At 33.3% G+C, this 27,090-nt stretch overlaps 2 protein-coding genes across 11 annotated transcripts in view; one reads left to right on the top strand and one right to left on the bottom strand.

Moving 5' to 3' along the window:
* Positions 1 to 27,090, top strand: part of IMMP2L (inner mitochondrial membrane peptidase subunit 2) — a 419,562-nt gene that overhangs the window by 165,231 nt on the left and 227,241 nt on the right. The window contains exon 9 of one of the 10 annotated variants that reach the window (XR_008430807.1): positions 7,871 to 7,945. The exons of the other annotated variants lie outside the window; for them this stretch is intronic. The gene's annotated coding sequence lies outside the window, so the exon portion shown is untranslated. Of the gene's footprint in view, positions 1 to 7,870; positions 7,946 to 27,090 lie in introns of those variants that run through there. 10 annotated transcript variants of the gene reach the window in all.
* LRRN3 (leucine rich repeat neuronal 3) overlaps positions 5,718 to 27,090 on the bottom strand; it is a 31,615-nt gene continuing 10,242 nt past the window's right edge. The window contains exon 2 of the mRNA XM_053942037.1: positions 5,718 to 8,746. Coding sequence (XP_053798012.1) covers positions 6,269 to 8,395 — 2,127 coding nt within the window. The 5' untranslated portion in view covers positions 8,396 to 8,746 and the 3' untranslated portion in view covers positions 5,718 to 6,268. The remainder of the gene's footprint in view (positions 8,747 to 27,090) is intronic.

Below are 27,090 nucleotides of genomic sequence, written 5' to 3'. Positions count from 1 at the left end.
TGGAGACTAGTGTCTGTTAAATTCAGTGGAAATTACACACCCAAATGCTTTCACTATATGAGGAAGTACTGGTGGGTAGTTGTCTACCTCTCAGCGTGGTAGAGAAAAGATTTACAACCCTTTGACAATATATTTCTATTTATTTTCTTCTAAACCTTTAATTAATTGCAGAGATGTTTAATCCTTGGTGTATGTGCTTTGGTGTGATGTGTTTATTCGTATATACTTATAAATTGTTGTATGCTTTTGAAAGGCTGGATGAATAATGAGATTATTCTCTTTCTGTTTTCTTTTTTTTAATAATCCAGATATGGCAAAAGCTACAAATAACTTCAAATTACTCTACCTGTAGTGGACATCCTCCATTTTAGTCAGCTTTCCTAAGACCAAGGGGAAGAAAGAGAGCTTTAGTTAGCATAATACTATTAAAGCAGAGTTGACTGCTGAAGTAGGTTGGAAAATAGACTGTAGAGTTTTAAGGGTTGCAATTTTCCTCTGGCTACACTTGAAATTTGCCTTCAAATCCATAGAGCAATTCAGCTTTTTTAATTGTTGTTCTATTGTGGTTTTTTCTCCCATGTCATTGACAATTATAACATGACAACAAATATCATAGAGAAGAATACTCTAGAAGTAGCATAGGAAGTAGGACACTCTGGAAGTAGTCTAGTTTATAGGAGGCTGGGAAAAAGATGAAGTATTAATGAAGTAGAAAATACTTAAAAAGGAGGACTGCTGCTGATGTAATTTTGTGTAAGCAAACAGTAGATGATTGCTGAGTGAAAGAATGAAATATGAAGGGTACAGGAGAGGTTGAATTTCTTGGAAGGTAAAAAAGGAAGTAATTTTTTGTTGGACTTCAACAGCCTGAAAGGCTGAATTGGACATGTTACATTCGTAAGTGTTGTGACATTTGTCTGTACTATTGTGAACTTGTTAAATGAAAAGTCTGGAGGTCCTGGGGATACATTTCATCCTAGCTTGAGTAAAGAAATCCTTTTACATTCTTGTAGAATAAATGGAATTGGGATAGTGGTGTGCATGTGCAATATATTTTAGGTATTGATAGTTTAAATTGTGCAAGCAGGTATTTCAGGAGAAAGCATCATTTCATATTTTGGAATATGTTGTATAACACATGAATTTTCAGTACAGCCTTAGTTTGTTAAAAATGGGCATGCATTTATCATGAATACCTTCAGAGCACTTATGAAATAAATTATGTAACAATTTAACTTCCCATTTCATATTAATTGCTAAGGTAAGATTAATCTAAGAGACTATAATTAATAGTAACAATTTAACTTAATCCTTTTATTACCTGGTACATAAAGAAAAACACAGCTGATTATTTCTAATTTAATGACGTTTGTTGCTTTACTATAATAAGACTAACTCTAAATGGTTGAGGTATTTTATTTGGCATGGTTATTGGGCACTTTGCATTTAATTAAAAGTGGTAATTCTGATTCTATTTGTAGCCCTTTATATTCCATTTAAATGTTGGATATTTAGGAATAGATTATTTTTATAATCTGTTTCTGTTTCCTATGAAATCATTCCACCATTATGTCAAAAGCATGTTTTAGCTGGTTTTAGTAGACTTCAGACAGTAAGTAACTGACTTTCTCTTGTGTTATAAAGGATTCAACTGTATGTTTTTAAGTTTAACTGACATTCACACTGGAGACAAAAACAAAAAGAAGTTATAAATGTTAACAGCACAGAATAAAATTTCATACATAAAATAAGAATGTATGACAAGATTCTGCCCTCAAAAGTTATTCCCAACAGCCATCTCATGGAATCTGACTTGTGCTCACATGCCAAATGACAAAACTGGAAACTCTTTGACCTGTAAAGTGTAGTATATGAATGCTGAAAGGCTTTCTTTATATAATCTAGGTCTGGTCTGTAAGAAATGTGTATAGATGAAGACACCAGCACTGAATTTGATCTACTTTTGTGATTCACAAAACCATCATGGCTATTTGGAGCGCAGTGTGAGATTGTCATTAACATGGATAACAAACAATAACTACGTAAGGGTGAGGCAGATGGGGTTGTTTTCTGCTTATCTAAACTGTAATGTTAAAAAGAACATCAACTATTTTAGGATCAGGAATAGGCCATCTGCCCAAATTGCATGCCCATCCACCTTTATCTAACTCCCATATTATTATTTTTTTTGGAATGGTGTTACATTATTTCTGCTTTGTTTCCTTGAGAGACTCTTCATCTCTACCTGATCAGATTTACAACTAGGTTTTTCTCTAAGAATGCCAGGTCTGTCTTTAATAATTATATTTCTCTATTCAAATATTTTGCCTCCAAATATTATGTTTCATTGATAATTTTTTTAGTAGGTCAGACAGCATCTGTCCTTATTGGGAAATGTTGGAAATGATGTGACAGTCTGACAACAATAGTAGCAGGAAATAAACAAAGAACCCACAGAAAGCATGGAAGGGAACAGAGAATTTGCATCAAGGCAAAGAAAAGGGCTTTGGGAAAAAGGGTCTAAAAATAATTGAAGCTGAGGGACAGAAAGATAAGTGAGAGACATTTGTAAAAAGCATTTTTTAGCTGAAAGAGGAATTTAATTTGTAGTTTTCATCTTTTTCTGAAAGAAGGAAGGAATTACTTAAAAGATTCAGTTTCTTTGAAGGTACTTCAGTATATCTGCAGCTTTATATCTCTCTGAGAATACTGTAGTTGAGTAGGCAGATGTACAACACATTTATTTAAAGTTTTTCTTGATTGTTCAAAAGAACAAGTCTTTTAAGCATGATGTCCAGTTGGCTTACCCTTCTATCTCTTTTTGATCACGCCAGCTGTAGAAATGAAACACTACTTAATGTAGCCAGAAAAATAACGTAACCATAGTCAGTTGCATACCACAGGGTCTGTTTTCATTATTCATTACTAGTTTTACTGTATGCTTATGCTGTTTACAAAGGTTGCTTGTACATTTTGTCTCAGAATACTGAAGTGCAGCTAATCATGGACAGAATATAGTCTGGTACTTCGTTTTCACACTGCCCTATAATGAAAACATTGAAAAGGATGCAACTCCTTTAGAATTTTTATTGAAAGTGAAGTGAATAGCTCAAGTCTCAGTTTCAAAGCACAGTTCTGACTAGACATGTTATGATTGTGTATTTTAACATTCCAATCATGCAAAGCTTGCCAAGTTTTAGTAATATATTGAATTTATCCATATAAATGAGTAATTGCAATTCTCTTGTTAAATATCTAACTTATATAGCTGTCATATGTGGAAATGAAGTTTGGTGGTTTTTTCCTTTAATTTTCACAAACTTTGTCATTTAGCTTAATTTTTGTTCTCTGTCTTGATTTTATGTTTACTAAATGTTTAGATTATCTTTCCCTTGTTTTGATAATCTTTCTCTTTTTTGTTGTTGTTGTTATTTAGCATTTTCCCTGAGTATACATAGATTTTTTTCCCTGAGAAAATTGGTTCCAATTATTTCCAATGGTATTAAAGGAAAAGCTATTCAATTACACATTTGGTACATCAGTTAACTGACCTACCAAAACACCAGGTTTGGAAGGTCAACCTGTATTCCAGAAAGGTATGTTGTTTTTTTTTTTTTTCCTACCTAGCAGGCAATACCAGGATTTTTTTTACTGGATTTTTTACTCTGGATATATTTCGAGTCATTTGGTTTCTGACTTCTACAGAAGGTGCACGTTATTATTTTTTCAAGTATGTTTTTTAATCTTTAGCGTGAGATGAACTTTCAGCCTCTTTATGATTCTTTTAGGTTGTGTTCAATGGCTGTCTCCTCTATCCCATTTAGCCATTGCCTTCAAAATGTCTTCTGAAGTTTTAATAATGAACTTTTCGTACTTACTGTATACTTTCTTCCATGTAAAATTTCTTTTTTTGTCAATGCCACACATCCACTCTATTTAGTTGAATTATAAGAATTATTTACTTCCTTATGTCTGACAGTGTTGCTTTTCAATTTTATTCTTGCAGCTCTTCTAGAATTGTCTGGCCGGTGAACTTATTTTCTGTACTATATAGCAACCTTTTCCAGAAATGTCTCTTCTGGCTTCAGATAAAAAAAAGGATCTTTTATAAGACTATTGTTGATCATTGTGTCTTACTGGCCAGCACAACATTATGGGAAGAATCCCAATTTCTATTTTAAGTTATCTTGAGGTCATTACTTCAGGCTACACAAACAGAAAAAGTGTTATTGGAGACCTTTGGAAATGGAAATTTCCTTTTAGGATATAAATCAACATATTTTTCTCCGATCTCTTATCTAGATTTTATGAATACTTTTAAAAGTTACGATTTCACAGCATTTTAGCTAAACTAGAAACTGAAATGTTCCTATATAAGATAGCATTTGACTGTGTTAGCTGATTGAATATTGCAGCTTATTTATTTAAATGGCAGCAAATTTTTTACCAAAAAGTAAATGCTTAATCTTTTTATGAATAAAACATCATCTTTCAGTCTAGTAGCTGATAGAAAAAAGTAATATAAATTAATGAATTTTTTTTCAGTATTGTATCTAGCCAGATATTTAAAATACTTATGTTTGCCTTCTCTCTTTCATTAATGGTACATTTCAGAATGAGGTTTGCTGTCAAATGTTAAAGAAAAGATAATTTATTTCTACTCTTCTGGTTTGTATAACCAGTAAGTACTGCTTTTAATGCATTAATGCATTAAAGCATTTTAATGCATTCCTGAGAGAAAACTACTAAATAAATGGAAACACAAGTGTGTAACAATACTTTTCTGTTTCTGAGGAAATTAAATATAGTTCCTTATCAGTTTCTTCCTCCATTAAAGAGAGTAAACATATCAATTAATGAAATACATAAAAATTTTAGCCCTATGCCTTGTGTAGAAAAAAACAACCTTTGTATAAATGAGATTATGAAAAAGCATACTTCAGCACAACTAAATTATTTCTATGATTTTTAAGAGATTCTACTTTGCTGAAAAAACTTTCTTTTTTTTTATGTTTGTGCAAAAATGCAAAAAGTTAATATGCACTATGCTATTGAAGCTACAAGGCAGATTTATTACTCCCTAAGGACTTCAGGCTTATGTAGGATATCTGTAGAAGGAATAGCTGTCCATTTCTATATACAGCAACACAAGAATTCCACTACTCACCTATTATTTCTGGGAATTTTGACATAAAAATGTCTTTGGTTATGGAAAATGGCTAATACCATGGAGATGTTTCTGTGTAGAGATTAAAGATGTTATGTTTATATGGATGGTAGCTCACAGTGCTACCATGGAAAGCGTTGCCATGTATTCTAGAAGAGACTACTTTTGTCTAGCAATGAAACAATATAATACAGATATAATGAAATAAAAATCTGCAGGTTCACATGTTGCTAGAGAACAGAAGTATATCACACAGGTACATAAAAGTGTATAAAATAAAAGGATCAAAGAACTATTCATTAACCAACATCCATGCTGAAATCTACTTTAAGTGGGTTTAAGTGGCCTCTTCTCCAACATCCCTTTTGCCTTTATAATGTTCTTAGAGTAAATAAAATTTGATAAAAAACTATCACTAAACTTATGTTTCTTTTAGAAACATTATACAACCTAAAATCAGCGGAAATATCCTTTGTGCTCAGATTAGCATTTTCATAGGAGACTATGTAAAGAGATATTTTATCAGACTTTGGATTGTGTTTGTTTATTTTCAGACAAGAAGTCCCAGAAAGGTGGGGTGTTTTCTTTAGAAACAAACAAGACAAAAATTATTTTGATTTTAATCAAAAATGTATTTTCTCATTAAAAAAAATTCACATACTCACTGTGTCTACTCTACAGAATTTGTCCATTTCATTACACCATAGGTCAATCCTAGTATATCTGTTCACTGCAAAAACTCGTGGCTATTTTGTGTAATACAGCACAGGAGGATGTATTGCTCAGTTCCACTACTTTTATATAATAATTAAAAAAAAATACATAAAATGTTCTTGGCTACTTCCACTGTATTCCAGACTTAAAAGTCCCATGAAAGTTCTAGAATATGAAGTTAATTTTATTTGGTTGGTAGAATACCCTTAGAAGCCAGTTAATTTAAATTCTTCTCTCATACTGAGTCATATATATTCCATTTGTTGGCAGCAACAAAGTCCAGGCATCTAGTTCCTAAGAGAAATATTTTTTCTTGTTGCCTTTTTATTCAGCACAAGTTCAGTCATGTGCTTTTTATTTCAGAAAATAAGTGATATACTGACATATTTATGACATATTTGTTGGTACTCCTATTACAGTTGCTTTTACTTCCATTGCTGTGCTTTTTTCTTTGCCCATGTCCCAAAGAGTGATTAGAGGAGGATAAAGCTCATTGAGGGAAAAGGATTGTTTCTTCAGGTAATTCCTTAGATAGCTGTGTCCAATGCCATAGTTCATATCTTGAGAGATGCAGCTGTAGAGATATATCACAGATATGATTCCCAAAAGAACACCAAGGCCGGCAAGGAATCCTATTATGTTGCTTTTTTCATAGCCTTTCACTTCCAAGTCCAGTCCTTTTGTTGTTACATTGACACATTGTTTCCTATTCTGAGAATAGATAGTGGGAATGTCTATACAAATTTTGTATTCAGTTGATGGATTTAGATGTGTAAGATTATATACCTTTATATCAGATGGTATTCGAGCAGTCTGTGCAGCCCGGGAGTCTTCAGCTTTCAGAAAGGCTGTCCATCTAACACTGGACTTCAGAATCTTAGAACTTGCTTTCCATGAAACCAAAACAGAATTGGATTTTATGTCCTTTATTTTAATATTTAAAGATCCATTGTGTTCCTGAGGGAAAGAGCCGTCCACTTTAATCATGACAGACTTTAGGTCTGCCCCAACTAAATTTGTTGCTATACATGTGTATAAGCCACTTTCTCTTTGTGTTACATCACTTATGTCTAACGTTCCTTCAGAATGAATGTAGTACTTATCAGAGATAGTATTAGGCAAAAGTTTGTGTCCTGATGGTGTTATCCAGTAGATTTCAGGTTCTGGTTCTGCTGTTGCTCTGCAGTGCAAAGAAATATGGCTGCCAGCTTTTAAATCCAATGTAGATGGAAAGCTTTCAGGAGCTATCAGAGGAAGACAGATTTCCATCATTTCCCGAAAGTGTACTTGTCTCACATTCTGACCTTGGAATTCAGGAGGGTCTACACAAAACAGGGAGTCTGGCTCCATGAACCGAATGTTTGTTTTATTCATGTTAATCCAGCGGATGACACAGTCACACCTAATGGGATTGCTGTGTATGCTGACTTCTTTGAGGTTAGGCAGGGATTCCACTGTACTGCGGTACAGCGCACTCAGCGCATTGCTGTTGAGCATGAGCGATTCCAGCTTGGGAAGTCTGTAGAATGCATTGGGGTGAATGTATGATAATCTGGGGTTATTGGTTGCTTCTATTTTTCTTAAATCTGGCAAATTATCAACAGCAAGACTATCTATAGAAATCAGTTCAGGCATGTTATTAATTCCTAACTCTTTTAGGTGCAGCATATTGCTAAAATCTCCTCGTCGTATTCTGTTAATGGGATTCTTATTTAGATCCAGAAATTTAAGATTTGTAGCCTTTTGAAGAGCGATGTGGGGCACTCTAACAAATCTGTTGTCATAAAAGGAAATGCTTTCTAAGTTGTCAAGGCCAGCCAAAGCATTATCTGGTATTTCAGTGAGATTTATACCTGCTAGAACTAGGCTGCGCAAATTGCTAAGAGGCTTGAAGTTCATGTCTTCAATTCTGATTATTGGATTTTCTCCAATCATGAGAATTTCAAGATTAGGAGTAGCTTCAAACCACTTTCTGTTGATCACTTGCAGACCATTTGAATTGAGATGAAGTCTGAGAAGATTATTGAGGCCTATGAAAGCTCCTGGTGCAATCACAGAAAGCAGATTATGATTAATATAAAGCTCTTGTAAATTGTTGAGTCCAGAGAGACATTCTTCAGGGAGCTCAGTAAGTTTGTTTTCTTCAAGGTACACTGACAGTAACTGTGGTATCTTTCTAAGATTAATACTGGTCACTGAGGATAAATTGTTCTGAGATAAATCTAGACCAGTTAAATTCACTGGGAAGTCTACTGAGTGTTCAATTTTTACAATATTATTAGTTTGTAGAAGTAGAACTTGTGTGTCAGCAGGCAATGTAGCTGGAAAATGAAAAAGGCCTAAATCATTACAGTCCACTGTTGGAGCTTCCATGTAGACAGACCTGGGGGTGAACCATGGTCTGATTTCACATATACATGACTCCGGGCAGTCTGCTTTTCTTCCTACGGCTTGTAGTAGAGCAGTGGTAACTAGACCAAGCAGTAAATTAATTTTGAGTTGCAGGTCCTTCATCTTAGCCCAAATGTCCAGGAAAGTAACAGACTCTTTAGTATTCCACAATTACAGTCATGGAATTCAGTATGACCTGGTCAATTAATAAAGCACAATCTTGCATTTATCAAATGACGATCATGAAGGACTTCCTTCCTGAGGATAAGTGATAAATTTGTAACCAACTTGCCCAGTAGTAAGAAGCATTTTGTGGAAATGAAGGTCACTTTGTCCTTGTTGACATAAAATTGATGAGCTTTGTGAAGATGAAGTATGTATAGATGGTCATAGGAGATTAAACAATTCATTTATTTAGTAGTATTAACTTCAAATCTCATGATCGATTAGTGTTTGCAGGAACGACAAGATGACCTAAAATACAAGAAGAGGAAATAATTAGTATAAGAAACTATAAAGTTATAAATTAATTTAGCCATCTTTTGCTCTCTGCTGTTAATTATTACAAGTAAGAAAGGAAAATGACTGTGGTGTCTGGAGTATTACAGTGGTATTCAGAGAGCATAAATTAAGTTAATATAGTAATATGTCTTTAGACTTTTAGCTTGTCATACATCCACTGGAGCATTGTTCTACAGAACAATGAAGATCCACAGAGTATAAAGTAAAATATATCAGTGAGATTTTTCTACATATTTTATCCTCCTTTAAAATATTTTCTTTTCTCTTTCAGTTATCTTTAGAAGCAGACTAATTTGTGTTGGCTTTGAAAATGTAAATACTGATAAAAATTGTACAGAGCATGAATATTTAACTTTTTTACGTGAAGTTTGTAACTATAAAGAATGCAATTTATCTAAAATGAAAGGGAAATGGAATGGTTGGATTAATACACATTCTTAATGACATTCTTAGGCAGGTCTGTGAGGTATTTATACAGAAATATATGAAATTGAAAATCCACAAGGTTCATAATTTTTAATACTTTTTGTAGCTTCTGTCTAGAAAGAAAACTTTTTCCTTTTCTTTTAAGTGTTATTTAGAAGGAAATATGTACCTTATAATAAATAGCTTGTGATCTTGGCAAATTCAGTCTGATCACTGACTTTCTTATTTATTCTGACTTCAATAACCTCAATTGCAAGGAATGTTAGGGAAAAAAAGTGTCTTCAGAGTGATAAGGAAAAAAAAAATTACACTAGAGATTGCTTCTTTGCCCTGTAGCTCTGCAAGAATCTGAAGCCTGTAGACTGCCTTCAGGTCCCAAATTATAGTAAAAACTGAAACCTTGTGGCATCAATGCCACTTGTGGCATCAAATGTGTGCTTCCCAGATTTTTGGTATGTACTTTTTTTTGTGGAGTAAAACAAATCTGACTTTGAGTTTACATTTCATTCCAATGCATGTAATACAAAAGCTTCTGTGTTTTCTTATATAAAGTAGTATACATTCACTGCTTAATTTACTTCAGAATATAGGCTTTACACTTAACTTCATCCAGACTTTGTTTCTGAAGACTGTTGTGCAATAGACATTTATGCCCTTTCTCCCCTTGCCTTTAGTGCTAAAATGTACATTGACGTTGTTTACAAACCTTAAGATCAATGCTTGATTGACATTATAAATAACTTTGATGGGGTTGCTGGTATAGATAGACAGAATTGTAAAAGTTAAGTGTCAAGCATTTGGATTTATGTGTCCTTTCCAGGCCCAGGAGGATTTGGCATAGTGACCACCCGTGCATTCCATAACAATGTAGAGGAAAGGTATTGGACTGTGTAAAGTAATATGAGCATTTGGCCAATTTGAAGTACATTTGACAAGCCTTTGAGGCTGTTCTTTGTGTTATGTGCATTTAAGAACATTTAATATTTTATTTTAACATGCAAGTTTATTAATAGAGTGAACAGACAATGTGTGAGATAAACATACAGAAAACATTCTGCTGTTTTGAGGATCAATTGTATGTTTTTATGAACATGGCCCAGTTTATACTAAAATACTAACACATACTGACTGAAATAGTAAAAATATAATCTGTTCGTTTGTTCTGGGAAATGAGATAAACTTGAGGCTTGCAGAAAAATAAAGGTTTGTGTTGAAAAGTTAATGACTGCAACTTGCTCTTAATTTTGCCACCAGGAGGTAAGGTGATACCCCTAAGTGTAGTACTTCACATTTACTAAAGATCTTAGTAGAAATCCTTCTATGCCAAATATACAGATGTCATTTCCTGTATAAGGGGAAAAGAGGATGGCCATGTGGCAGAGAACTTTTTGTTCAGTACATACTCCTGAAGCACATTTCGTGCTATTGTGTTTTCAATTGGATTGTATATTAAAAATGTATTTTTAGCATGACAAGTACAAAATATATGTTTCAAATAACTGAAAGATTATTGAAAATCTTACTTGAATTTTAAATTAATTGAGATTCAACAGACTACTACTGCAGATGTCTTATCTCAGCCTTTTGATCCCACTATGATGCCTGGGGACTTCTGCTCTGTAGAGGTACTTGGGAGAGCATTCTGGGGAAGCATAACTACGCAGCTGACCTGATTTTCTGTCCTTCCCTGGAAATATGCTATTGGCCACTGTGAAACATAAAATATGGACCAACATGGAGTTTTCATGTGTGTCCCAGGCACCTAAGAGGCCATACCATTTAAAGTACATAAACTACATTTTCATATACTTTTGAGCCAGCATACTCCTGTATTTACATTTATACAATTGATTTTATATTCTAGTTTCAATGGGATTCTCAAACCAAAAGTAAGGGCACCAGTGGATATTTCCATGTCATATATATCAGACAGGCTTTCTGCAAAAGCCAGCAGAAAAAAGAAGAGCTGAGATCCAGGTTGAAATTCTACTTTGTTATGATTTAATCTGATGTCCTTTCTGGTGAATGCTTTAGCTAATAAGTCACCACCTCAAGCTCATATGGTGTTCTAGCATAAATCTTTCTTATTTCTTCAGTTAAAGTGCTTCTGTCTTGTGTAAAATATTCACTGAAGTTGAGTGGCTTGAATAACAGATTGTAGAATAGTTTTGACACTTCCAGCCTGCAGCCATAATTTCAAAATACACTGTTTCAACTGAGAAAGTTTTTTTGTTTAAATAGTAGCAGATCTATGTATTGTTTTATATAAAAATTATTTGTTTTTAACTGTCATTAAAGGTCTGGAATAAAATAATATTTCTGGAGTAGAATGGGCATCCATGGTGGCTTATGAGATCTTACAGTCATAGAATAGAATATGTCATGTTGGAAGGGACCCATAAGGATCACCTGCTTCTGTCAGGACAACCTAAAACTAAATCCTATGACAGTAGTACTCTTCACATGACAGAGTACATAAAAAAGTGATACATTACAACAGTAAAAAATTTTATATAATGCTATGAGTGGCAAAATATTTTTTTGGTCCTTTGTTTATAGCAGCATTATAATGTGACTCCAATATACATCTTGACTAAGAATATAAGAAAAAATGGATTGCTGATGTAAGTTTTCCAGTCCCACTTGAAGTGATCAAAGCCCAGAATCAAGTTAAGCAGTATAACTTCTTAACTGGTTGCATTGATTATGTGAGTGTGTCAGTGTGTTTGTAACTAATTTCCAACCTTGAGATGTCTTCAAATAATTTTGAAGTGAAAAGTGAGCTGTCATTCACTGTAACGAAATAAACCTCATGTAAATTGCACTCAGCATCATAAATGGTATCACAAGTTCAGTTTCCTTGAAGAATGTGGTGTCACAGAGATAAATGTTTGTATTGGAAAAAAAAGTCTTTAACTTCATGTTACTTTCAACTTCTGGAATGCATTGATTCCTTTTCTTCATTAATGTTCTAGTAATAGTAAATACTGAATAAAATTGAATGTAATTGCTCTTATTAGCAGTGATTTTCAGCGCTTTTTTAATGTGTTCTGGTGCTTTAAAGCTGAGTGTTTTGTACCATCTAGAGTTTTATGTGAAAGTTTTGTATTTTGAATGTCCAGATTTAAAGGTAGTAATATAAGAAGGACACAGAGAACCTGAAAGTTATTTGTTCTGTTTCTTTGAGTAGTAGTTAAAGTAACTGAGGTTTTCATACATAAAAGTTTTTGTGCCTAGAAACCATTTTCATTCTTGTTTTAAAAAAGAAGTTTTTTTTTAAATAATGCAAGTATGTCAGCATTAACTCTTAGTGGATTTTGGTGATTTCTCAAGATTATTGATGTGTTGTTCTAAGCAATTCTTAGAACTCGTGCTATTCTTAGAACTTTCTCACAGTAGAGAAGCTTGTACAGGCAAGGTTCCACAGCAGATTACCACCAGTAAGCAGAGGTGCAGGATAGATGTTCCATACAAGCAGCAGGAAGAACTGTGCATCATTTGATGTAATTCTTTACCCAGCTGCACTTGTAAATATTTGTGGGTACTCTGATTGTACTTGTATTTCCTCATCCAGATGAAATAGTATGGTTTGCTTCCTAATGTCTGCAAATAAAAAAGCTAAATATTTTATATCTAATAAATTAGTATTCCTTATTAGTGCTTCAGGATTTTTGTTATTGTTTCGTGCACTTGAACATATGTACTAAAACTACTTAAATCTTTGTGAACAGATCATCTGTTTTTTTCTGGAGGTCCATCCCTGTTGCAACCCATACTTGGTGTCTTACTAAATGTGGTGTGTCTCTTCCTTTTAAGGTATTATCTCTTGCTTTTAGAAAAATGTACCTTTATGTGTGTGACTTTTTGCAGCCTAATTAATTCTTGTGTAAACAATGATTGTTATGCCTTAATTAGGTTTCTTTGATTTACCGCTATTGACAGCTGGAGACTTGATTTACAAAAGGGTATTACCATTATTTGAGCTGGAAAAGACATTCAGTGAATGAACAAACTGAGCAACATTTGTCATCACTGGAGCAACAGACAGCTAAGAACCAAGTCAGAGTGGGCAGAAAGGAAAAGAAACACGTCAGATTTTGGCAATCATTCTTTTCCACTTCAGCAGTTAGAGAGACAGTGATAAAAACTAAAAATGCAGCAGTTACAGTGCAATGTGCCCCGCTGGCAATAAGGCAAACAGTGCACTTCACAAGGACCAATTTAGAGGTGGCAAGCATTTAGAAAACACAGCTGTTCATACAAAGCTACCTTTCAAACATATCAACTGAGAGAGCACTTCTCAGTTCTTGTCATTATAACCACTTTGAGCAGTTCTATGGACAGAAATCTGGAAATGTCACTAACCAAAAATTGGGCATGAGACATTCCATAACTTACTTGCTTTTAGTTACAGCACACAGGGATTTTTTGGGTTTTCTAAATGTTGGTTATGGAAATATACAGACTGAAGTTTGAACAGTTAATATCTAATAATTCTATGAGGCATTTTTTCATTACTTGTTTCATGGTCAAAACAAAAAATGCTTCCTTGGGGCATTTTTTATTACACTACAATTAATAAAAAGATGCAACATCTTATATATTTGACATATTTCATTGAAAAACAAAAAATTAGTATAACAGATATAATAGATTTTCATAACAGAATTGGTCTTGAAATAATATTTATAGAAGTAAGCTATACTAGCTGGTCTGACAGGATTCCTGAAAATTATATAGGCACCGTAAAAATGGAAAGCATTTCTGCTAGCCTATGCAGTCTTTCTTTCATTCCACTCTCTGGAGCAAAGTGTTTCATTCTGTTTCTCTTTACAGAAGAGCATATAATCACTGTAATATGCTCTTAATATTTTATATTCCTACATGTAGCTAAGATATGGCCTCACATTGAAAGACAGATGAGGATTTTCTAGAAATTTTGTGTTTCTGAGGTGTTCAGCTTGGGCAGCGGAGAGCATCAAATGTCTTAGTTGGAAAAATCTCTAAAGTGAGTACCTGAAATATCTGTACATTTGTGAAAAATTTGGGTAGGGCTCTTACCTTGACTAATTTTGGAAATCCACTTTACTTTTTTCCTAATGTTTGATTTTTAGAACTTCAGACTGGCCCTGAATAGCATTACATGCAAGATGTAAAAGAAATGGCAAAGCTGATATTCAACCCTAGAAGCAATTGGAACTATCTGAATAACTATTTCAGCATATGTGTTTATATTTATTTTGTGAACTTGTTACAACTCCTTTTAATTTTTCTCCTTAAGTGGAATAAATTTGCCTGAGGGAAAGCCACAATCTTGGAATGTTTACTAGGCCTGTAAAACAGGACATGTTCTCATACCTTAGACCCACTGCAAGAATGACAAGGTTTTATAAACCAGGAATTTTTTTTATATCAATGGACATTTTGTGATTTGAGGTTACTTTAATCTACAAATACAGATAGAGTCAGGAAAACATTCTGATCAGCTACATTTACATGAGATTTAGCCTTTGTCTATCACTAATTGAGTCTGGCTTACTATTCTTCTGTTCTTGTTTACAGTCTCTTAATGGAGTTTAGCAGATATAAGAAGAATTATCACCACATACAATTCATTAAGATCTTACTATAGTTCTCATTCCTGTATCAATCAAAAATTACATTCCAGTATTTTGAAAAACATTGCAATAGATTTAAGATCCAGCGGATTCCACATATATTAAATCTTACAGCTTAGAAAATACAGTATTCAAAGTAGATGTGATGAAAGCAAAAGGTTAAATGGAATCCAAAGGAATATGTATATATATTAATTCAATGTATATGCTATTCTAGATTAACTTTTCAATGGATATAAATGAACACTTAGTAAAACATTTTTAAGAAATGGAGGACAGAAAAATATTAGCATGTTTACTAGCCTGTTTTAAATGGGAGTACTATCACTGACCATGGGACAGCAGACAACTTTGGGAGTACCCGTACGTGCAGTAAGATGTTTGTCAATCAAAATCAAAAAGCTTGATAGAAATAGTATTTTTTTAACATTATTAATATGGTGTAAGCAGCATCATTGTGCATTGGTGCTAAAGCAGTGGATCAGGACCATCACCTTGTGTGTCCACTTACTACTAAACAAAATCCTGATCTTTACTCCATGGAGCTTAAAAATTAAATGCAAGGAAAGGAACAACTGATAATACAGACTGGTAAGAGAAAAAAGTCACTGTGGCAATTTCTGAATATCCCTGAGTTTATTCTTCTTTTCTAGCTGTAGTCTACTAGTTTACTATCATGATCCTGCATTACTTTTCTAATCTTTAATTTTAGATTTTTCTTCTATTGTTCTGTCTCTCATGTGCTTTTAACTTTTAATCATACACTACCTAGCCATTGAATACATCTCTTCTTTTCACAAATGTCACAGCAAAAGGTGATGAAAAGTTACTTTGATCTCACAAAGGAATTAATCATTTCAGTAATTGCAGTTACCACCTATTTTTTTACTTCTCTTAATATAAAGTGTACAAAATATACTTTTTTTTTTTTAGCGAGCAGAGATTTTAGAAAATTATATTTTTATGATAAGAGAATGAATTTCAATGGAAACCACACATTTCTTTACCATTTGTATTTTAACTTGTCATTTATGTTCTAATTTGTAAGTGGCTTTTCAAATCTTCTTACAATATATTCAATGGTTTTCCATTAAATTACATATAATTTTATGTACTTGGATGAAGAAAAAGAAACTTTAAAAATAACCTGAACTGATTTTTTATTTTATTTCTTCTTCCTGAATCAGATATTGCATGTATAATTCTGATGTTTTTATATAGAGATGTAACACATTGCGAGTTTTACATATATATTTTCTAGTTGTCAGAGAAAACAGACTAAAATGTTACCAATAACTCTTCAAAACACTTAGACCCTTGGTATCCTTGCTGTAGTCCTTAACCTTAGACAGATTTCACTGTGTGACTTATTTATCATTGCCATTATTGAACAATTATGTACAAAAATGATGGCTGTTACTTAGGAAAGTAATATGTTAGTTTAATCTAGATTTATTCGTACATGTTCAAATTCTTTTTGACAGTTGTCATGTTATCAGTGGAGAAGCACATACTGGCAGTTACCTAGGCACATAGTTGGCAAGAGAGCAGTCACGTTCTGGATGTGGGTGCATGTACCCAGCTACCAGCTGCTTCTAGCAGATGGCCAGAACTAAAGATTTCAGACCACTTTTGGCTTGATTTTCTAGAAAGCAACCATACAGATTCTGCAAGTCTGTAGTACATTTGACTAGTAAAAAAGCCTAGCCAAAATCCAGCAAAGCTACTGGCAAAATCTGCATATGTTTTTCCTCTGGAGCTTTTAAAATGTAAATATTAAATATGCCTAAACCATAGAAATAGGTGTGTTCAGGTATCTATAATAAAGACAGAAACAGGTAGTGGCTATACTTAGCACATGATATTTTCCTTGAGAATTGATTTGTCTTTTTTTTCCCCCTTTATCTTTTTATCATGGGAAAAAAGGTCATTGTAATAAATTAGCATAATAATAAATATGATAACTTCAGGAGTTACAATTTGTATTCTATAATTTGTCAATAACAGGAATTTAGGCTTGGAAGACCTAAATTACTTTAAATTGTTGGTCTTTAGTGGCAGCCTCTGAATATTTAGTGAATTCACCTTTTAGATTATTGGTGTATTTATAGTTTGTTTGGGACATAGTGACATCAATGTAAATGCTCTTATAATAAATATTCACTGTGCATTGTATTGAATATCAACTGTAATAATCCAAAAATTTAAATGGGTTTAATGAATGCACCTGTATCAGCAAAATTCTGCTACAGTCACAGCCAGTAATTGATGTATATTTAGAACATATTACATGAAATTTGATTTGGGATACATGAAGGAAAAGCATTTATTGCTTATCATTATAGTAAATAGAAACTAAAAACCAAAAAATGGTTTATTTTTGAGCTGCCAGTAGTGGATGAGATATTTATTATGTCATGAATATTCCTACCAAATTAGGCTGACTTGCTTTTTTTAATTGTGACTACATTGGGTGATTACTTTCATTCAGAGCCACCTGGGGAACCAGGTTCACAATGTATTGTTCAATAATTTTTTTTTGTAAGCTTTTTGTAATTTTTTTGTAATTTTTTTTGCTTGAGGCAATGTAGAGAAATAGATTGATAAGAAATAATACTTCAGGATGCAAGAAATGACAATGCATAAACCAGAATTACTGTAAAGATCAGGAAATAAAAGTTCTCTTTTCTGCTGTGTTTTAGAACAGTTGGAGTAATTTAGGCATACTCATAACTCATAGAGATACTGTCATGTATTGCTTTGATAGCAGAAAGTATTTGTGGTTTTATTTAGTTTTAATTATAGTTTTTGCTCAACTGAGCATGTAATTAATAATATTACATGTTAAGGTTTTTTTTTTTTGTGTGTGATTCTCAAAACTAATGTTATATTTAGACCTAAAATTATGGGTTTTTCGCTTTTTTAACCCATTTGATTGGTCTAATCCACGCTATATGTTTACCATGGTCCACTTTTTATTTCCCCAGAAATACATACATTAAAATGATGATATAATCTTCTCAAGATTTTCTTTTCAAAATAAGACCAGGAGAAAAGGCAATAGATACAATATAGATAAACAGCAATACTTACAGTTAAGTATCATATTCCTTCTACAGTGTGTTCACTACAGCAAAATAATCTTATAGTTCCCAGAACATTAACTGACTCCTCTTTCAAGTGTTTTTTATTTCCTTTCAAAATTGAAAGTTTATTTAAACCTTTCCAGCATGTGTAGATACAATACCCACTAATCTCACTACATAATTTCCCAATGTATAACTCTTTTAGTGTTTTACTGTTATTTTAAAATATTCTTTTAAATTTTGTCTGAAGTGAAAGATTGACTCAATTCCTTACTGTTAGATGATTTGGCTCATTAGCATTGAACAGGATTACTTCAGTTATGAAACTTACATGATATAGCCACATCTTGATTTTATATTTCTTTCTTAGCTTTCCAGAATCTATCATCTTTGCATCATCTTTCTGAATTTTGGATGCCAAATCTGACATCAGCACAAAATCTGACATTCTGAGCCCTGAAAGAATTTTGACCAGTATTTATTGTTCAAAAATTCATACCAATCAACCAGATTGCAATCACTGTAATCAAAAGTTTGCTTTTGATTTTCCTTGACATGCATAATTTCTCTTGAATTTTTTTTGTGATTCCTACTTATGATTCCAAGACTGGATAGACATATCTGCTGTAGGTGCTTATATGGAGACATGTAGGAACACTACCTCACACATTATGATCAGAATGATGGAGATGCACAGATATATTTGTGCAGTGAAATGCCTCTTGCTATGGAAAAATTGCTCTTCAGGCTGAAGAAAATGCAAGTTTGAATTAAGATACTGAAAAGATACAATTAGTGGTGGTTATGGAACAGCTTTTTTTATCACATGTATTAAAGTGGGACAGATAAACCATTTCAAACTGTCCTTGCAATTTTTCCTTCCAAAGATGGATTTGGCATAATTTTGTAATGACATTATGCCAAAGCAACCTGCATCTTTTTTCTAAGGCATTTTTCTTAAGCCTGACTTCAGCCTTCATGCTTTCACATAATGGCATGGTTGTCTTTTTCAGCAGTAAAACAGCTTGAATAAGTAAAGATGGATCTTGCAATAATGTGATATTTCAACAATGTAAAATGACAAGTTATGCTTTCAGGGTCTAGTAGTAATTTCTGATTCATAGCTGGAAGTCATCAGAGTGATTATCAGAAGTAGGGAGAAAGACATGGTATATACTTCCTTACTCATAGGGGGACTGTTGGCACCAGAATGCCTGTGAAACAAAAATTATGAACCCAGCAGATGCCAAAAATCATGTTAGCTTATTTGGTACAGGTACGAACCCTCATGAAATGCTGTATATGGTGATCACTGAGGTTCAATACTACAAATTGGAATAAGTGCAGAATCAGTTGGTATGAGGAAAATTATAATAAATTTTCTGAAAGAGGATGAAGGTTGCTTCCTCTGTAAAACAGCTTTAGATTTGTTGACAACAGAGGAGAAAGAGTTGTTAGTTCTTTGTACAAGTATTCAGTACAGTGACAAATCATTTACAGCTAGATAAGGAGTAGTGTTATTTATTGAATTAATGTGAAGTAATTTTTCTCCCTGTATGTATATTATAATTCTAGAAAAATATGTGAACTATGAGGGGCCATGTGAAGATTAATTGCTGGTGGTCTTTGTTGAATTAATAAATGGTTCTCCCCAGTTAACTAGGAGTATGTATGGAAACTAACTGGAACTATTGAAAATACATGCTGCCATGTATGGAAAATAATTAAGAGTATATATAGAGAAAACATCTTGGGCAAACATAATGGAAGAGTACTGAATGTCCTAGGTAAATTGTTTAGAAGCATAGAAGATACACAGGAAATCTCTAGATGCATGCTGAAGGTGATGACCTAGGTATTTTTTTTGAATCCTCCATGAGATCTGCAGTATTTAAAACGATATATGCTGCTATAGTTGAGAAGAAAAATACACATATACCATGGAAGATTTTAAAGCACTGGACACAGATATTTGGAAGGGTGTATTGACTTAACTCGTTCTTCCTTAGCTAGTATGTTAAGACCAGGCAGATAGCATGCCTATAGCATTTGACTGACCATCTAATAAAAGAGATTAAGATGTGAAGGTGTTTCTCTAAAAATATTAATAGGTCTTCTATATCGCAGCAGTGCATAACAGTTAGTGCAGATACTTTGAAAATTATTCACTTGATGGACTTAGCTGATGCAGTACACAAACCAATACCAATAAAAGGGAATTGAGGGTTAATATGGTTAATCATAATATAAACAGGTAAATGAGGATAATTCAGCTTTGGTGTGTGGCTTTGTTCTGCCAGTTCTTGTACATGTGAACTAAATATAGATTAAGTTCTCTTGTAGTGTAATTATCCTTCCTTCAGGCAATAGTTGTCACCTTGTTTGATATTATAATGATGGAAGTTATAAACCACCTGTCTGTCTCCTTGAAAATGACTTTGTTAATGAAAATGTCTCCTTGAAAATGTCCTCTGTTAATGAGCTAGGAAATGTCACCTCAAGTTGCTTTAACATTCCTAATACAAAGAAAATAAAACATGGAAAGGATTTGAAGACCAAAATCCATACTGGTCCTTAGGTTTGTTTAAGTACACTTTAAACTGTCCTTATCATCCTATCCTGTTGTATGTGGGAAATGCAAATTTTGAAAGTAAATCCAGATTTGGAAAATGGAGTGCAGAACATTGACTTTTCTAATTCCTATATTTTCAAACCTTGACCAATCAGGTTCACTTTCCACTACTGGTTGTGGAGAATGATCCTGATATATTTTTGAAATTTCAGTTCTGAATCTCTGGTAATCCAGTAATCTGCAGTTGGTTAAAGGTTGAGTTTATTCTGTGATTAAATGAATAGGCAAGGCATCACATCTGAATGGCTGAGAACTTGAAAAGTCCTGAAAATATACCCTTGAAGGTGAAGAATGTTTTTTTCTGTCTCTTGGTATTCATGGGCAATAATGTGAGCAACATCCAGGGAAGACGAAATAGCATTTGAAACTTATAGAAATAATGAGTAGAAAGTCGAGTAGTTATGAGGTGGAATAGCTTTGTTTGGCAGTCCTTCAGGAGTAGGCTTTTAGGACTTGCATTTCAAGCAGTAAAAAAAATACCCTAAATGCCATAAAAATGTTTGGCTTGAAAATTGGGTTTTAATTTCATTATAATTTCCAGGTTGCTGTTAAAAATTAGAATTGAATGTAAACTGATAAGATACAAAGAATTTTGCTGTTTAGTTGCCTTTTTTCTACAAATGCTTATTTTTCAAGGGTCAATTTTAAAAGCATTTTTAACATTTTTTGGTATTAATAGAAGCTTAACTTGGAAGAAAATACTGAAGATTTATTGAGATGTGTTCTCTCCAAAGTCAGGATGTCTCAATCCTTTTTAATGTCCTTGTAGTTTATAGTCATCTGAACACAGAAAACCAGTTTTCACTAGGCTGTTTTAATGAACGATGGCATTTCTACTGCAGGTGGAGACAGAGATTCTTAGTAACAAACCCCCATAGTTAGCTTGAAAGAAATAAAAATTGAAGTCTCCAATTACATGTTGACAAAGATAAGGCAAGGCTTGGTATTCCTTTGAACATTGTCATGTAGTAATCTGCACCAGTCCAAAAATTCAAACAGGTTATGTTCTTAGTAGCTTGATCTATTACCAAACCCTTTTTTATCAAGGGAACTCATGCTTTGAAATAAATTTTTGTTTAGTTGACAGTTAGCAAAACATCTGAATGTTTCTCCAGAAGGATTAGATATCCTTTTCCTTATCAGGACTGTCCAGGATGATAACCTAATAAATAAGATCGTACCAAGGATGTTTTGGTTATAGCTAATGTTCAATGTTTGTGAATCAAAAGGCTAACTATTAGCTATGCTTAACTGATAAGCATTCATAGTTATTTTTTTCTTAGGCTGAATAATCTCATTTTTATGCTGTGTAGCTACCAAACTAATAACTAAGGAAATAGTAAAATGAAAAAGTCTTGATAAGCTTCTTTTTTTTTTCTTTCTGGTCTTTCGGGTTTGCAAGCTATTTTCAGGGTTTTAATTCTTTCACGAATTGCTGTTAGACTTCCCCTATGTCAGAGAAGTAAGGATTCTATTCTGTTAGAGCAGAAATGCTGCTATTAATGTCCCCAAATACTTCCCTATATACAAACTCAATTTCTAGAAGGGGAAGGCGGCAACATTCCTCTCCACTGGATTTGTAATATAAAAGAAACTTACAACAAACTATTTTTGATGAATGGGAAGGTTTGTTTTGATTTATTTTGTTTTACTCTATAAATAAAGTAGTAGATTATACACAAATGTGATCCTAGAAATCCAATGGAACGATAAATCAGCACATTCTAGTGAAAAAAAGTCTTTCTGGTTCATTTGCTTAATTGTGAAATAGCATATTTTTCAAGCTGTTATTAAGGTTTGAAATGATTAGCCTTCATTAGTTTGGTAATTAGTTTAGGCAGATTGTTTTGGAACAAGCTCATTCCTATCTTACTGCTATTGAGTCTGTAATACTTTTATTATGAAAGTCGCTCTCGATGAATTTTTCACCATGGTTTTAATTGCTTTCTCTTTTAAAAATAATAATAGCTAAGCAGCATGAAACAGAATTTGTTTCAGTGGAAGAAAAATCCTTAGTTCCAAAGGCTACCCATGCTAGTTTGATATTTTAATGTTTACAAGTGTTAGGCTTCCATTCCACATGTTAGAGAAAGAACTTTCCAGGGTTACAAAATGATACCAGACAAATACAGGTAATTCTTTGGATCTATCAGGCAACATACTTCTAATGCAACAGTTCCAATACTTTTTTTTTTTTTTATTTTAATATTCAAAATTATGAGCATCAGATTTTGGTGACTTCTGTCTGATGTGACAATTTTCATGGGGGCACTGATACTGCAAAACTGCATCTATTTCTTCATAGAGTAGACATTGTCAGTAGAGTTAAAAATAAAATTTCAATGTCTGGCTGCAGGAAAGGAGGATACAGACAGAGTATTCTGCAGTATGGGCATGTGTCAGAATCCAGCTGAGGTTAATTGTGGTCTCATTTAATTTTGTGCCTGCAAAATATTCAGAATACTTATTGACTGGAAATCAACTTAAAGTAGCTCCATGCCTTTCAAATCCTGATTTGTGGGGAGCTGCTATGTACCATTCATTATATTCATAGTTTTCCTGCCAGCCAGGTTCAGAGTTAAAAAAAAATATATTTGATAAAAAAATTGTCAAAGTATTCAGAATTTGTATGATTTTCTTTAATATATATTTTTTTAATTTTATCATCTCAGTTGCACCTTATGTTTGTAAATTATTACATTTCATTTTTGATTTATGCTGAAAGGATTAGGTACAAACAGGTTTTGTCTGCTAGAGGCAGATGGAAGAGTAAGAAGAGGGCAATGAGAAGAGTTGGGGTTTTTTTCCTACTTGGTCATCATCTTTGGAAGTTAATGGAGTTGGAAGTAAAACCAAATTGATGTTAATTCTAATTCTGCTCTATGCAGTGATTTCTATCACTACTCATAAAAAGAAAAAAATTTAAACATTTGTTGCTTTGTCCTTTGAGGGTTTTTTTTCCACTCAGACTAAGGCTCTCTTCCTAATGGCTCTTTGGGGACCCATGTGGTAAGAATGAGACTTCTCAATCCTTTAGGCCTAAAAGAGATGAATGAAACCAGCATTCACTATGCCATCAACCTGTTATGAGAGCTCAGTGTTTATCACTCATAATCTGCAAAGTCTCGAATTCTAGGTCAAGCTCCATGTCTCTTTGGGTTATCAGTGTTTCCTACTTTTTGCAGTGTGCTGTTATGTGTACTAGATTTCATTTACCAGTTCTTGATTACAGTAGTTAACTGTATGTTTTTTTTAACACTTTTTCTTTTTTACATTTAACCAGTCCAAAAAAGACACAATAATTCATTGTTGTTATTTGATATTCTAAGTTTACTGTTACCTCTGTGTAATACTTTATGTTAGAGGTACTTTCAAAAGTACCTCTAACTTTTCATAAACTGGTGCTTATGAACTTTGTTGAATCCAAGCCAGAATATGCTTTACAGCTGAACAATTTCAAGTAATAGACTCAGAATTCATTTTGCACGGCTTTTTGTGTGAACACAGATTTATTCCTGCAAACAAATTTGAAAAATAGGGTGGGGGGGGAAAGAGCAAATATGATTCAGGATGTCTGGATTCTGAATGCAATGTAACTTTTGCAAAAATCCTTAGCAACTTTTTAGATGTTTATATTTCTGTGTTAGAGACATAAGTTCTAAATATACCAGGCATATTTATAGAACTATTTGTAAACTATTTATTGAATTCTTAAATGCAAGGAATTTGAACAGAATGATCCAGTGCATGGTGTTTTCTTTCTGCTGAGAGATGCTTTTTATGCTACTTAGGAAAGTCCATTAATTCCTGAGGGCTCAATGGTGTCTGGTTAGGCATAGATTGTAGAATTGTGTGGTGATGAGCTTCATTTTCTAAGATAACCACATGGACATAGAGTGCCTCTGGGGCTTGAGCTTGTACAGTCACAAAAACTTTATCTTTCTGAGATAACCACATTGACCTACAATGCCTCTAGCTGTGGAAATGGTGGATTTGAGGACAGGAACTTCAAAAAGGAGGTCTCAAACCTCATTAATGGTATGAAAAGCAAAAATCATCATAAGCCATACTTTTCCATATATGCAATAAGGTTTCTGACTGCTCTTTCCTCTCTGCCTTTGGTCAGAGATCTTGTCAACAATCAGGTCAAATTTACATCAGTTTGTTTCTAGTATTAAAAATAAAAATGAATTTCTATTAAACCAAAGCATATCATAATAAAGAACCTACACTGTGATGTTTCATTGATAAGAAAAGTATTGCCCAGAAAAGTCATCAGGAGGGTTCATTATAGACACAAAATTGTTGCTCTCTCATTTTGAAACAACAAGCCTGTGGCTCTGACATTTAATCAGAGCAAGAATGGCATATATTGAATCTCACATTCCCTGAGTCTTGAAATAAGGTGACTTACTTATTAAGGCCAATAAACTGCAAAATACCTATTTTTTTTACATATTTTTATTTTATTAGTATCTGTGTTTGTGCTTTCACTTGAAGGTGTGCTTTGGGACTTTAAACATAGAGTGACTTTTAAAAATTTTTTTTCTGTCCCTTTATCACATATATTTAATATACTTATTTTCTCTGTTTTTCTACCTAGACTAATATAAGACAGACCAAATGCAGGATTTTGTTTAAAAATAAAGAGAATTATTTTTAGACATATACCATCAATAGCTTAGTATTTGTTTCTCTTGAAAGTGTCCTTTGAGCAGGTATTGTTTATGTAAGATCTAAAATAAGTAACAGATGGAGAGCTAGCACTGTCTCAAATGGTTATGTACAGATAGATTGTACAACGTGAAACCTCTGTGATGTTAAGTGGCTTTGCATATCTGTACCCAGTGTGCCTAAATGTAATGAAATGGTTATAAATTCTCATAAGCTGATGGAAGATTTGATGCACTCAAATAACTAGTCTGAATATTTCTTGGTAGAAATTAAATTTTATCTAGTATTTTGACTCTACTTTTACTTGTAATAGAGGTATAGATTAAAGTTTCTTGGAATTTACATCCTTGATAATTGTTTTGCATCTCACTATAAAAAACAAGGTTGAATACATGCATAACATATTAGAATTGCCATTAAGCAAATTATTCCGAATTAATATTTTGCCTCTCTATGCTATGCAAAACAAATTTTCCCCAATTAATTTACAATTGATTACTCTATAATATGTCCCAAAGGAATGCAAAAAAGGTCTGTTGATATGTTTCCTGCTATTGTGTTTCTGTAGTTTGATTAAACCCAACATCACAAGAATCCAAAGGGAAGCATATGCTCATAGCAGTAATGTTTGAGGCACTTTTAGTTTGAATGCTTCCCAAAACCTAAATACAGAATTAGCCCCTATTAGTTTACCCTTCCAATCCAAGAGGATGCTGTCAGATCTGTTCAAAACTTCTAACCTGTTCAGGAGATTATGTGCTCTTGTTTTGCTTGTCAATCTAAAGCTATAATTTGTGGTTTTAGCTACATGCCAAAATCCTCATCCCTGATAACCGTAGGAAAAATGTATGGGGCTTGTGTATCTGGGCTTATTCTGCTAAGATGTTCCTCAGCTTTTGTATTCTTTTCAGGTATGTTATGATATAGAAGTCAGTGGAGATAAGTAAAACTGTCAGAGCAGCATTTACTGGTTAGAGCTTGTGAAAATAGCTAGCAGGAAGAATATTCAAACATACAAATGATTATTTAAATCCAAAGACTTTTTAAGTTTTTATTATTCTGTTTCAAGTACAAATTTAGAAATATTTTTATTATCTTAATGGGCAAAGTTGTGTATTTGGAATGAGGAGTGAGGATGTAACCAAGCATTTTCCTCTATTGTATTAAAAAATATTTTTGTGTGGAAACCAGAAAAAAATTACTGGAAGATGGGAAAAAATGCTTAACATTGACCTATAAACTATAAATTATGAGTTGTGTCTTGGCTCCTGTGCAGACTGCTTGGGTGTCTAGCCTGTCTCTAGGACTAGGGGCGGTGGATCTTTGGTGGGCACAGAGGCTCCTTTCCAGGCTTCAAAAGTGAAAGAATGAGTTTTCCTTAAGATATGTTCATTAATGGCTAACTTCAGTTGAATCCCTTTTTATCATTCTGGTTATTTTGTACTACATTGCAAGACATCTCCTCATAAATTATACAGGGCCTAGACATGTAACAGAGTTCTGCATTTTGGGGAGAGAGGGCATACAATTAAAGAGCAACTGCAAAATCCTTTAATTCTTACTTTGAACTAAATCTTAACCTTTAACAGATGATGAGAATTTGAGATCTTCTAATGATTATCATAGAATTATTGCAGAATCATACAATAATTTGGTTTTAAAGGGACATTAAAGATCATCCTATTTCCAACCCCTCCCACCATGGGCACAGACACCTTCCACTATACCAGGTTGCTCAGGTCCTTATTATGCTTTGGAAGATGATACCCTATAAATCATTAAAGGAGTTTTGAAGTCTTTACTTATTTGTTATAAGTGTCTACTAGAACTGTACTAAAAATATAATGCAGAAAACAACTA

The sequence above is a fragment of the Vidua chalybeata genome, chromosome 5, assembly GCF_026979565.1.
Source record: "Vidua chalybeata isolate OUT-0048 chromosome 5, bVidCha1 merged haplotype, whole genome shotgun sequence".
NCBI lineage: Eukaryota > Metazoa > Chordata > Aves > Passeriformes > Viduidae > Vidua > Vidua chalybeata.
Note: the sequence above shows the minus strand (reverse complement) of the source record. Positions and strands in the feature narration are given on the sequence as shown.